This window comes from Trachymyrmex cornetzi, unplaced genomic scaffold (genome assembly GCF_001594075.2).
Source record: "Trachymyrmex cornetzi isolate Tcor2-1 unplaced genomic scaffold, Tcor1.1 scaffold156, whole genome shotgun sequence".
In the NCBI taxonomy this organism is placed as follows: Eukaryota; Metazoa; Arthropoda; class Insecta; order Hymenoptera; family Formicidae; genus Trachymyrmex; species Trachymyrmex cornetzi.
The window spans coordinates 2,822,548-2,835,724 of NW_017296157.1; the positions used below are offsets into that span (position 1 = coordinate 2,822,548).

A 13,177-nucleotide genomic window follows, 5' to 3' on the forward strand; every position below is an offset into this window, starting at 1 on the left:
ACTAAAATAGCTTTTTCTGCAAGTTTAATTTACAAATTTCTCAAAATTGTGACGTTATAGAATAATTTGGTAAACGGAAGCATATTTAGCGTCCAAAACTATGAGAAATAATTATCTTCATATTTTTACATTTTTTGTCAAATAATGTAATAGATTTATAAAATGGAGATTTAAGAGGTGAAGTATGTATTGTCAAATATTTAGTATATAAAGGTGATAAATTGTGAAATTATAGATCTTCAGGTCCCAAGCAATAGGTTTATTTATTTCGTTTTAAGTTGTTGAAGATTTCAAACAACACAAACAAACCTCTTATTTAATTTTTAGATTTAATTAAATGTGAAATATAAAATAAAATCAGAAAAGATTAGGTATTAGACAAGACGTGTTTCGAATTTATTGTTCCTTCGGTTTTCCATTCGAGAGTTCAGTGGAGATGCTGTTTATTTCCATCTTTGTTTCGATTGCCGGTTTTTTCTTGATATATGCTTTATAATAAAAGTCTCCAAATAATATAATCATAAACAAATTCTGCGGTACCATCACATATATCGGCCATAGTGGAAAACCGCAATTTTCCACCCAGGTTAGTTGTAAAAAGTGTAAAGTGATCAGGAAGAATTGGACCAGCTGCAATTGAGTGATGTGCTTTTTCCATAAGCTTGTGTTTATCTTCATGGATGCTAACAGATAGTGCGTATACATTATTATGTGAACAAATGTATTAATGTATCCTGAAACATATTATTAGTAATTAACTCATTATAAAATAAGGATACTTTTGTTGGTGCGTGAAATTTATTAGTGAATCATATGGCGCGCCTGCACACTCGCTCAAAATATTCAATTTTTAAAAATACACAAATGACTTGTTTACATGTTGAGAGGAAAATAAATTTTTCTTTTAATATAAAAATTACATTCGATATACACATAAACGTGAAAGAATAATATAAAAACGAGAAGGAATATTATATTTATTTTCTAATAAATATAACATAATGGTGAGAAGAAGTTATGTTTATTATAAAATAATAGGAGATATGTTTATCACTTTTATTTAGAATACTTAAAGAAGCTACATGAATTTTTAAATATTTTTTAAATTAGTTAATCTATTAAAAAAAACATTCCAGCCATTAATGACTCCTGTTCGTACTAAATAGATCCGTATTATAAAAACGTTTTTAGACGGTGAGAATTAATTATATCGCAAAATGTAGTATTTTAATAGCGATTTCGACTGGGATGCACTTAGTGTGCACTGGTGCATATAAAGATCGTTGTACAATGAATAGCGATTTCGGCTGGGATGCACTAATGTACATAAAACTGTCATACACAATTGCCGTAAAAATGTATTGAAAACAGATTAAATCGTACAATCCCCAATATATTTTATTGTACTGTTAATAAAACATATATTTGATAATTTCCATTTCGTTTTCACTTCGCACTCATAGTGATTTCGGCTGGGATGTACCGACTGCACATTTCGGGTAACTGATGTGTTCGGCTGGTTGAATGGTGTAGTTCTCCGTCAGTGGCACATGTTCGTTTGGACTCGGTACACAAGTGTACACAAAGTGGCCCCGACAAATTTGTTGGGGCCAGTTGGTGTAATTGTCGGGCTTGGTGCTTTCATAAGACGCTGAAAAGCAGAGTGTGTGTGATCACGTGGTATTACCCAGATAGCACATTATATTCTGAGAATATACTAAAAAGGTCAAGTCTGATATTCGTATGATATTCCTATGTCCGCAGCAACATTGTTTGCAGTATATCCTCACAATATCGAGATGAATTTCGAAAATTTTCCTTAAGAGTGTGTAAGAAATATCTATTAAAAATAATGTTCTTTGCTAACAGAATATTATTTTTAATAGATATTTCTTACACACTCTTAAAAATTGCTGCGGACATAGAAATATCGTACGAATATCAGACGTGACCTTTTTAGTATATTCTCAGAATATTCTCAGAATATAATGTGCTATCTGAGCAATTTTGTAGCTAGTGTCTGATTTCGGGTACGGTCCACTTAATGCTTCGGAACTTTTATTTGAAGAAAGAATTTTACCTGCACTGAAAAAATTTTCTGGTTGAAAATGGACGAATCAGAAATTTCTCTCTCTCTCTCTCTCTCTCTCTCTCTCTCTCTCTCTCTCTACTGGTTAAATTTATTAGAATTCTAGTTGAGATAACCGGAATTCTGGTTGATATTATATTTCTAGTAAAATCTACTAGAATTTTTATTTTTACCAGAATAATTCTATATTAATCAGAATTCTAGTTATCTCAACTAGAATTCTAATAGACATAACCAAAAAATTCTGATTCGTCCATTTTCTACCAGAATTACTGTTTAATCCAACCAGACCATTTTTCTCAGTGTGACCAATCAAAAAATACTTCGAAGCATTCGTAGCATCGAGTGGATCGTAGCCAGGCATAGACTATGTCTGAAAATTGATATTCTTGTAGCGTCAATTTTGATTTTATCATGAGTGATTTATATGAGTGATTTTACATGTGCTTATGGAATTTTTGACATCATCGTCATTAAGTGACGATGACGAATTAATATTGATAGAACATAAAAAGAAAGCAGAGCGAAAATTAAAAATTACATTGAAGAAGTCGAAACCCATGTGAAACAGTACAATTATAGACTTCATTTTGCCTCTGTGACAAATTTCCTAACCTCAATAGTCATCAACTTTAACGCTTAATATCTCAGATCATAAGGCAGAGCGACGCTTTTTTGCCAGATTCTTTCATTTCATGCAAAAACGTATCGAATAATATCCGATGAAACAGTGAGTTTTGCAGGTTAATGAGATTCACATTTCGTGAATCTCGTGTTCACCTGACGAAACATACACTGCCGCAGTGATAGGTATTAACAGTGTACAACCATGATAAAAATACAAGGGTATGCTCATCAATTGTCTAAAACTCGTTCAGCTTGCGCATGTCCTTGCCTACGTCATATTCGGGTACGCGTTGATTGGTCGGTTCTGATTCGGGTGCAATCGGTGGTTATCGGTCGTAATTTATCATGGCGTCCATGGCGTAGTGCACGTTGTCATCGGTAGAAGTTAATGTTAAAAATATTTTCACCTGCATAGTGAAAGGATGCGGCAATTATATGAAAAAAACAAAAAAAACTGAGGGAAGTAAAATTAAATATTTTACCTTTCCAAAACAATCTGAAATTGCTGAACAGTGGCGTAAGCCACTCGTTGTGACGTAAACAAGGACAAAAATCTGATTGGTCATGCGCATGAGCATACCCTTGTCTTTTTATCATGTGTACAACGGCCTTGATATGCATCTGTGCACGTTGGTGTTTCCAACCGAAATCGCTATTCTTATCGACATTCGACTAGCGCGATTACGACGCTACCCTGATGCGGTCGGTAATAGAGGGAACGGATATATCGATATAATATGGCGAAATATAGAGAGAAAGTGAACGTTGATCTATTGGTTTCGATATATCTTGCCTTACCGTATTTATCCTGCATTTATGTATTTATATGTATTCAAGAAATATATATATAAAGCATTAAGGGGATGCTGGAGTGTCCTGTTTTACCATTAATTTTTAAAGATTTCTCTCTTAATTGTGTTTATGGATTGAAAAGTCCTTCTCCACAATTAAAGTATCGACAACAACACAGGCTGGCAGCTACAATTTAATGCGAAAAATGAAAAAAAATTAAAAATTGTAGTTTTGTCACCGGCTTCTGCAGTCAACTCGTCACAATATGTGCTGCATATAAGAGTTTCGGATTTTACCCGTTTAAAATAAGTTGCCAGCAGCCTACAGAAAACTTTGAAGAACAATCCTATGCTTTTAGAAACGAGGTAGGGGCTTTGGTATAAGAGAAAAGAGTTGCCAAAAATTTCGTTTGTATACTACGAATAAAATTGATGTGAAGTCATGAAATCGAACAGTATTTTAGTTGATCTCTTTCTAAGAGATGGCGTTGCAGTATGTTAGATAAGGACAGATGAATGCGTCTGATATAATAAGTATAAGAAATGAATGAAAGATGTCACTATTGTCGAATTTGGAATTTAAAAAAGTCTGTACTATCGACCTTGATTAACTTCGACCGCCACTCCAGCATCCTCTTAATAAAAATTAAATTAAAATCAAATTTTTGCATTTCTTTTACATACCTAAGACCGTGACATGACCACCAGGCAACCATTTAACGGCACCCCAAGCACCCATTAGGATGCCAATATGATGATATAAATGAAGAAACGTTATTTGGTTCTGCTTTTTTCTAAGTACGAAAAAGATAGTATCCATTAAATCTAGTAGCTTTATTATGAAATAATTCCAAACCAATACGGTGATCTGTAATAGACAGAGATATAAGTATTATAAGTAAACATTAATCCATTAATTTTTTTCTACCTCATATAAAACAAATGTAAATATATTATATTTTTACATAAACTAAAATATTACAATAGTAATATGCTACTTTCAACTGCATAAAATGCATTTGATAAACGAATATACTTGAAATTAAATAGCTTTGGATGTAGCAAAGATCAATTTCTGAGAGAGAGAGAGAGAGAGAGAGAGAGAGAGAGATTAAGTAATTTATTCTTTTTACAATTACCTCCCTTGCCTTTGGTGAATCCGAATAATCGATAGGTTCGCAAAAGAAATTAAATTTTATAAACCAAGGTGATGCCTGAAATGTATAATTACAAAATAAACTTTTGTAAATAGAATAAAGGCCTTGGTCTTATATATTTAGTCGAATAATTATTAAATTATGGATTGCGTAAAATATTTATAATTATTTAAGCATACCGGAGAGTCTATAAAACGTGTATGATATTTTTAGGAGTTTCTTTTCTTAAAACATCAATTTTTTTTATATCTTTCTTAAATTACGTAATTTAATAAAAAAATTTTTTTAAATTTCTGTCAAATTGTGTGAATAATAGAAGAAATAATAGAATCAATATTTTCTTGTTTTATATTATTATAAAATTAGACATTAAATAATTAATTAAAAATGTAATGCTACTTACTTTGTATAATAAATAACCATTTAATAAAATTTGTATCATATTGTATATTTGCAATATCCTGTATAATGTGAAAGGCTGTCTTTTTTCCATGAGTCTCGGTCCAAAATTATATATAAAATAGAGATAAAATCCAATCAAAGTTAAGCCAGGCCATGGTGTACCAATAAGAAAATAATCTTTTGTACGTGGATCTTGCAATGTAAGAAATAAATCAAGTTAATAAATATGTAAATCATTAAAAAATATGTACTAAATTCTTATTGTATATTATATGAAATATATTTTAAATAATATTATCTACAAGTAATTATTCTAAATATTTTAAATCAATTTGATATACCTCATATAATTATTATCAAGCATTTTACAGTTGTGTATAAAATCTGACATGAAATGTATACTGAGAGATAATAAACATTTATATATCGTTTTTATTGATAAAATTTGAAACATCGCTTTAAAATATTAAATTAACGAATCTAATTGAATATAAATGAATAAGAAAAGAATAGTTACAAAAATTGCCTTTTCATTTCAGTGTAATTTGTGGTTTTTTTTCTAAACTTAGATTTTATTTTTACAAAAAAACAATTTTCTACTGGCCATTAGTTTATTTGCCCTATTATTATGTTATATGTATATAACATTATATAACATATGCGAACAAAATGTGCAAAAATAATAAAAAATTGAAGCTATGGAAATGTATTCGATAATATTGGAAATGTATGTCAATAGTCGTGTTTTAAGCTACGTATTGCGAAAGAGAATGCGCTCATATATACGGAGTTTAAATACTATCTAATATTTTAAAAGTTAATTTTTTAAGTTATTTTATGAAAAAAAGTAAATTATGAATATAGTGCCAAAATTTTAAAGAAGGAATTAAATAAAACAATAAGATATAGAGAAACAACGAAATGATAAAAGAATAACCTGGCATTTTTGTTGTACTGAAGATGACTGGATAACAGTCGAAACGTTTACAAGTAATTTAAATATTGATATAAATAGATGTTGTGTAAAATAACATCCTATGGTTGTTGTTTGGCCTATATGCTTCTTTATTGTTTATTAGATTTTTTAAATTTTATCCAATAAATTGGCAAGATATTGTCTTTATTTTTTACCTCTGTCGTCGCTATCTTATTAAAAATTTATAAAATAGAAATGAGATTTATATAGTACATTACTACTCAGAACTGAAGTACAATTAACAGAGGATGATTAATTTGACTTATTGTTAAAGATATACAGGATGTTTTAGAATATTTGGGATTATTCTCAGATAGAGCGGACTAAGTTGAGTCGAAAGCCTCTACAACCTTTCAATTTTCGCAATAGTTAACGAGTTATTAATTATTAAAAATATTGGCCCGGTTTACTGCTGAATGTAAGCACGGTGAGACGCAGCTACTCACGAGTATGTTTTAAAATTCGATTCTATCAACTCGAATATCATTTTAATCTTGTTGTTCACTGAATATTGAACAAGGATAGAAGATATTCGAGTTGACAGAATCGAGTTTGGAACGTACTCGTGAATGGCTGTATCTCACCGTGCTTACATTCGGCGATAAACCAGGCTAACCCAGCGATTAAGGTTGCTAGACACGCGGAGTTGTTTTATTTTACTTATTACTAATAAACAACTTTCCGTGTGCCTAGCAATCTCGTTTGCTGGGCAGCTCCATCTTGCAGTGCGTTAACTATTGCGAAAATTGAAAAGTTATAAGAAACTTTTTGATTCAGTTTAGTCCGTTCTATCTGCATACGAAAATAAATATTCTGGGAAATCCTCTATCAAATTTAATATGGGAAACATGTATCAAATTTAATGTTTATATATTTTAAAGAAAGGTAAGACATAAAGAATTTTTAAAACCTTTCGACGTTTAAGAGCTGTTAACAAAATTTTACAGAATTTTTATTATTCCGTATCTCTCTAAAATGTGGTCTTCAAGAGGTCATATACATATATAGTCATATGACTTATTTTGTAAAAGAATCTTGAAAATGTTAAGTTCTAAAATATTGAACATTATTTAAAAATTAAAGAGAAGCCTATTTGTTTATACGTATTCATAATAGCAGTATTTGTTACATGTGAACTATATACATATTTTTGTTAATTATACACGTAAACTTTGAGTCCTCATATACATGTATACACGGAGAAAACACCTACGATTGCCACGACCAAAAGTCGCTCATCAATACATTTTTTTATTATAAGAATTATAGTATGTTATGGTAACCATAAGATTAACATATCTTAACGATTATGGCTGTAAACATATGTCTGTTATGGTTATCCCAGAAAGCACAGAATATGTTTATGATAAATATTTGTTATTATTTATTTTTTGAAATGTTATGTATATAATATTTTATACATATTTCATATACAGCTTTATTTGAAATATTATTAAAAGATAGACCATAAAATATTTATTGTAATATTTATAATAAATATAAATAAATATTTATGTTAAGTATTTTTATTTAAAATATAATGTTTTATTAAGTATTTCCATAGCATTTACTACAAAATTTATAATAAATATTTCATAATATTTACAATATATGTTTATAATATATGCAATCTAAGCCACAAAAATATTTACAGAATATTTAAAATAAGCCTTATAAATATTTATAAATATTTTGTAAATATTTTATAAATATTGTGTGCTGTCTGGGATCAACCAAATGTATTGACGGGCGAAAATTATTATTATTCCAAATTGTGGCAACCGTAACATTTTTGTGCGCGCGCACGCATGTGCGCGCGCACACACACACGCATACGTCTATTTTTACACGTATATTTGTCAGGGTTGGAAGTTTGTTTATAAGTTAATTTTAAATTACCTTATAGGTTATATTATTTTATATATCTTATATATACTTGTTATAAAATTAATTACTAAAAGTAATACAAAATTGAAGCAAATGATAAAATATGAAAAATAAAATACCCGAACTTACAGTACTCAACTTTTATGACAAAACGCAACCTGTAAAGTAACTTTCCCAATTCTGTATACAGGGTGTCCCATTTGAAGCTTCGGACGCAATTATCTGCCAAATCATTTATTATTTAAGAAAATATTTCAAGTGGAACTTACTTTGCTTCCTCGAGACAGACGTCTTTTAATGGTCATAGATTTTCTCGAAGAGGACGTGTTTCCAAGATGTCAAGATTACCTTTATTTTTTAAAATAGAATTATATAATTTTATTTACATAATATAATTCCTCTAATTATTTTGCATATAAAAGTATTAAGGTACAATTATTAAAAAATTAATAGTTTATGAGATATTTAATATTTCATGTTATATGTGCAAAAATAAAGTATAAAGTATCTCTTAAACTATATTGGTTTTTTTGGTATGTCTACCTTAATACTTTTATATGCAGAATAATTAAAGAAATCATATTATGTAGAGAAAATTATATAATTCCTATATATTTCAATTTGACGTAATTGATTTAGATTACATATAAATACTGAGGATGACCAATACAATGAAAGGATCGAAATGTCTATTTTTAATTTGTATTATTTTTATTTCGTGCAAAAACATCCAGCGTAAAGCTTGACCATAAAGAACTGTTATATATACTAAAAAAAAAACCGTTACATAAATAATATAATTCAAGTGTAAAGCGTAAAGCTTGATATGGTCATTATCATTGTTATTATTTATTAAAACCTTGTTTATTTCACGATACATAATTCCTTTTTAAAAAAAGAAAGCTCGCCTTAAAATCTTGGAGGCACGTGTACCTAGAAAGGATCTCTGTGGTCATCAAAAGATATTTCCCCCGAAACATTTTTTTAAATAATTTAACGAATAGCTTGGAAGAAAATTGCGTCCAAAGTTTCAAATGGAACTATATGTGTATGCTTGTATATGTATATATATGTATAACTTATATACTTATTAATTATTTATAACTTGACACAAGCGAAGTCGAAATGTTTTTGAATGAATGAATATCTCAACTGTCCATGCAAATTCCATTCTCTTTTTGAAATATTTTTATAATTGAAGGATATTACAAATTACAAATTGTTTTCTTTTATAATATTTGATAATATTTCCCTTATAAAGAATTATTCTAAAAAATATGAAATAAATATCCATAAATAAGAAATTTTACGTAAAACGAAAGTATAAGATACTTATAATCTTATAAGTAATAATATAAAACACTTACCCGCTATCTCGTCATTAAGGTATCTATACCATGCTATGAATGTCTGTATCAGTGTAGCCATGATGATACTGAATAAATTTTGGTGCTATTTTTTATGCAATTGTTAAAAAAAATCGTCATGCGATTACTGCTTATCACGATATTCATATGAATAATAAAAGAGAACACACATTGATTAATTAGTTGATTAATTACTTCTTTTTCTTATCAATATATTAATAGTTCTGGTGAAAAAGCGTGTTTTTCAATTTCAGCTTTTTTAAGCACTTATTCTTAATTATCTTGATTTCAACAGATTAACTTAAACTTTAATGTTTTATTTTAGGGGATACTTTTACTGATCACGTTTTTCGACATTTACTTTAACGCGACTAGTCACTACGAAGTTTGCAAACCGACTGCGGCAATGCGTTTTCCCTTTCCGCTCCGTCACAATGTTAACATTTCATTGTATTGTAATTATAACAGGCTTGTGTAACAAACACGGCATCTTTCAAGCATCACACTGATGTGTACCCCTTTTAGGTAATGTGACCTCTTAGGCAACTTGGCCCATCATTACAATTATGAAAAAAGGGCATTAAATATTTATAGATGATTATATTAATGAAAAGGAGAGAGAGAGAGAGAGAGAGAGAGAACCCAAGTTTGGAATTTCATTTAAATTTCGACCTTTCACCATTTGGCGAATTTTCGATCATTCACCTTTAGCCAGTTTAATCAGTTATTGACATAACATAGAGTTATATTCTAATATAACAATAATATTTGATATGCATCATTCATTAATGCTTTAATCATAAGAATTATTTAATAAAAGAGATATTAAAAACTGCCATACTTTTTCAAAATAATTTCACACAAAAATGGAATATAAAATTATTACAGAAGATTATTAATTAGCATTATATTTATTTGTATTTATATATAAATAAATAAATAATATTTAACAATAATTTTGTCCTTTCTCTTTAAAATTATTTAAAAATAATTATATTACATATCGATGTATTGAAATAATGTTAAAGTAAACGTGTCATTGATTTATTTTATAAAAATATCTCAATTTATTTTTACTTTTTTAACATAATAAGAAAAAATCATATTAATAAAAAAAATGTGTAATTATATTTTACAATAAAATAAAATTAAAAATAAATTTTAATTTAACATAATTTTGCAGCAATATTATTTTTTATATACATACACACAAAAAAATAATTGTTTTCTAAAGTACAAACTCAGTAGGGTAAATATAGGTAATGTAAAGTAGAACTGTTAATACGGAATAAGAACTTATTTTTTAAAAACCCATTGCATTCTGGTGACAGACAATAGAAAATTAGTATTGTCATTGTTGCCAATCGTGCCATAATAAACAATTATTGGAAGAGCTTCGTTTGCCTGCAAAACGATTGCCTACAGCTTTGTTTGGACACAGCAATATTACACACAGCGTATTGTCGTGTGTTCAATATGTGCAATATTGTTGTGTATGCAATGTACTCTCTAAATCTGAATCAGTGGATAGTCACTAATTACCCAGATACTTTGCACTGATAATCAGCGAAGTTCAATTAAAAAAGGAAGAATGTCTAAGCATTATATAACTAAAATACTGATATTTGCACGTTAATTTCAATCTTCCAATACCATATTCATTGAATTTAAGCACTAAAACAAGGTTAGTTAGATCACATAATAAAGCTAGGTTAGGGATCTCACATTTAGTTCACTGATTACCAGTGGCATACTTGGCACTGATATCAATGATTATCAACTGATTCAGATTTAGAGAAAACGGGATCCTCCCCAATTATTTAATTGTATTTCGATCAATTCACATAAATAAACAAGTTTATACTTTATTCATTGTATTATTATTGTTTATTACTGTTTATTGAAATTTAACTCGCGTATTCCATTGAGAACTTTTCATTTTTTTGAGCCCTTTTATTTTTATACTTTTTACTTTGTCCTTAATATTGAAGTAAACTTAAATTTTAAAGACTTCCAATAATTAGAGGTTTGTTCACGTCGCATGCTCCAATATGCTTTTACCATAGCTCCTACTCATTCCAACGCGCTCGTCGGAGTAAGTAGGAACTATGGTAAGAGCATGTTGGAGCATACGACGCGAACAAACCTGATGTTAGCTAATACGTATTAGATGTTAGCTAATACGTTTCTTAAGAGTTCTGCATAAACTAAAAGTATAGATAATTTAATGTACATTTTAAGGAAATCCTAAAATCATCTGTATCACCGACTAAATCGTAATTTTTGTATAACAATTACTTTTTCCTCTTTTACAGAGATTCAAAAATCCTTTTCCAGCATTAAAGTATACGCAATAATACGTGTCTGTGAAGTGGAGTTTATGCCGAGAACGATAAAAAATTTTGAAATTGAAATCTTAAAAAAAATTTTTTGTTGTTCTCGGCATAAACTCCACCTCACAGATACATATTAATGCGTATACTTTAATCCTGAAAAAGAATTTTCGAATCTGTAAAAGAGGAAAAAGTAATTACAATGTATTGTTGGCTATAATGAATAAAATTCGATACAATATAAATTCAAAGCTGTTATAACCTAGCTGGTTGATGTTGGCTATTTGTTTATTAATATGATATAATCATGAAATAGATCAAATAGATTCAAATGTTTGACCAAATATGTGGTTCTTTTCAATGAATAAATTAATGAGTAATTAAATTCACATGTTAATAATATAAAATTCGCATGTTAACGATATAATCTTACACTTCGAGGTCTTCTATCCATTATATTGTTAGTATTGTGGTCTTTGATGTGTATTTTTAATTTATTAACGTCCTATTTTATGGTGTGTCGAGTTATAAAATTTGTGAACTTAAGTGGACAGAGAAATCACAGTTTCCAAATCTATATGATATAATTGTGTAATAAGTAAGTGTGAGAATTTAATTAGACTAAATTATAATTATGATAAAAATACCTGTAATTTCAATGTTAACAGAATTTTTGTTGGTCTTTGAATATTGTAACCTTCCTTTTTGACAGAACATTTACGAATGATCTTTTATCGTGTGATTCTATATGTTTGTTTTTGGTAGTGAACATATAATTATGTAGGAGACAAAAGATCCAGGCTGGGGAGGTAAGCGTTCGGCAATCGTTCTGTATTGTTCTGTTTGTTTAGATCTTTAGTTTTGTTTTTAATGTATATCATTTCAGAAATAGTTCTTTTTACATAAGAGGGCTCGTTATCTAGAATTCTTATGTTTTCCCAGACAAATGTATGATTGTGGAAGATTCTATGTTCAGAAATTACTGAGGGGAAACCACTTTTTTTGTTGATGTCATTTTGATGTTCTTTTATTTTTGTGTCCAGTTGTCTTTTGGTTTGTTCCACGTATGTGGCTTTATAATCCTGGCATTCAATCCTGTACACTACTTCACATTTATTTATTTTGTCTTTGCCTGTTTTAATAAATCGGTTTAGATTGTAGGGTATTGTAAATGCGGTTTGCATTTTAATTTTGTTAACTATGGTTAAGAATTTGTTGGTTGCTTCTTTAGTGTATGGAATAGTGAAGAATTTTTTAATGGTTTTTTTCTGTGTTATTAGTTCGTTTGTTTATTGGTTTATTGTTAAAATGATATTTGAGTTTTTCAGTTATAGTTTTAAAGATAAAATTTATATAGAGTAACTATTTTGTAATAGAATGTTAATCATTTCGTGAAGATTTTTCAAATAAAAACGAATGAAATATGGATTTGATCTTATCTAACATTCCCATAATAATTCTTTTTTTATGAGAAATTGGATGGTAGGGATTGTAGTTTAGGTATCTGTCCGATGAACTGATCTTTTTATATAAATCAAATATGATATG

The 13,177-nt window shown here is 28.8% G+C and overlaps 1 protein-coding gene across 2 annotated transcripts; it reads right to left on the reverse strand.

Moving 5' to 3' along the window:
- Positions 1–243: 243 nt before the first annotated feature.
- On the reverse strand, positions 244–9,680 carry LOC108758338 (elongation of very long chain fatty acids protein 7). Of its 2 annotated transcripts, none has more exons than XM_018503224.1 (5): positions 9,297–9,680; positions 5,068–5,258; positions 4,647–4,721; positions 4,192–4,375; positions 244–734 (listed from the first exon to the last, which is right to left on the reverse strand). In XM_018503224.1, exons 1-5 carry the CDS (start codon positions 9,355–9,357, stop codon positions 397–399), a joined length of 849 nt encoding a protein of 282 aa, XP_018358726.1. In that variant the 5' UTR covers positions 9,358–9,680; the 3' UTR covers positions 244–396. The 2 variants fall into 2 exon arrangements, with proteins under 2 accessions (XP_018358726.1, XP_018358727.1); XM_018503225.1 differs by lacking the exon at positions 9,297–9,680 and adding an exon at positions 6,004–6,039.
- Positions 9,681–13,177: the final 3,497 nt, after the last annotated feature.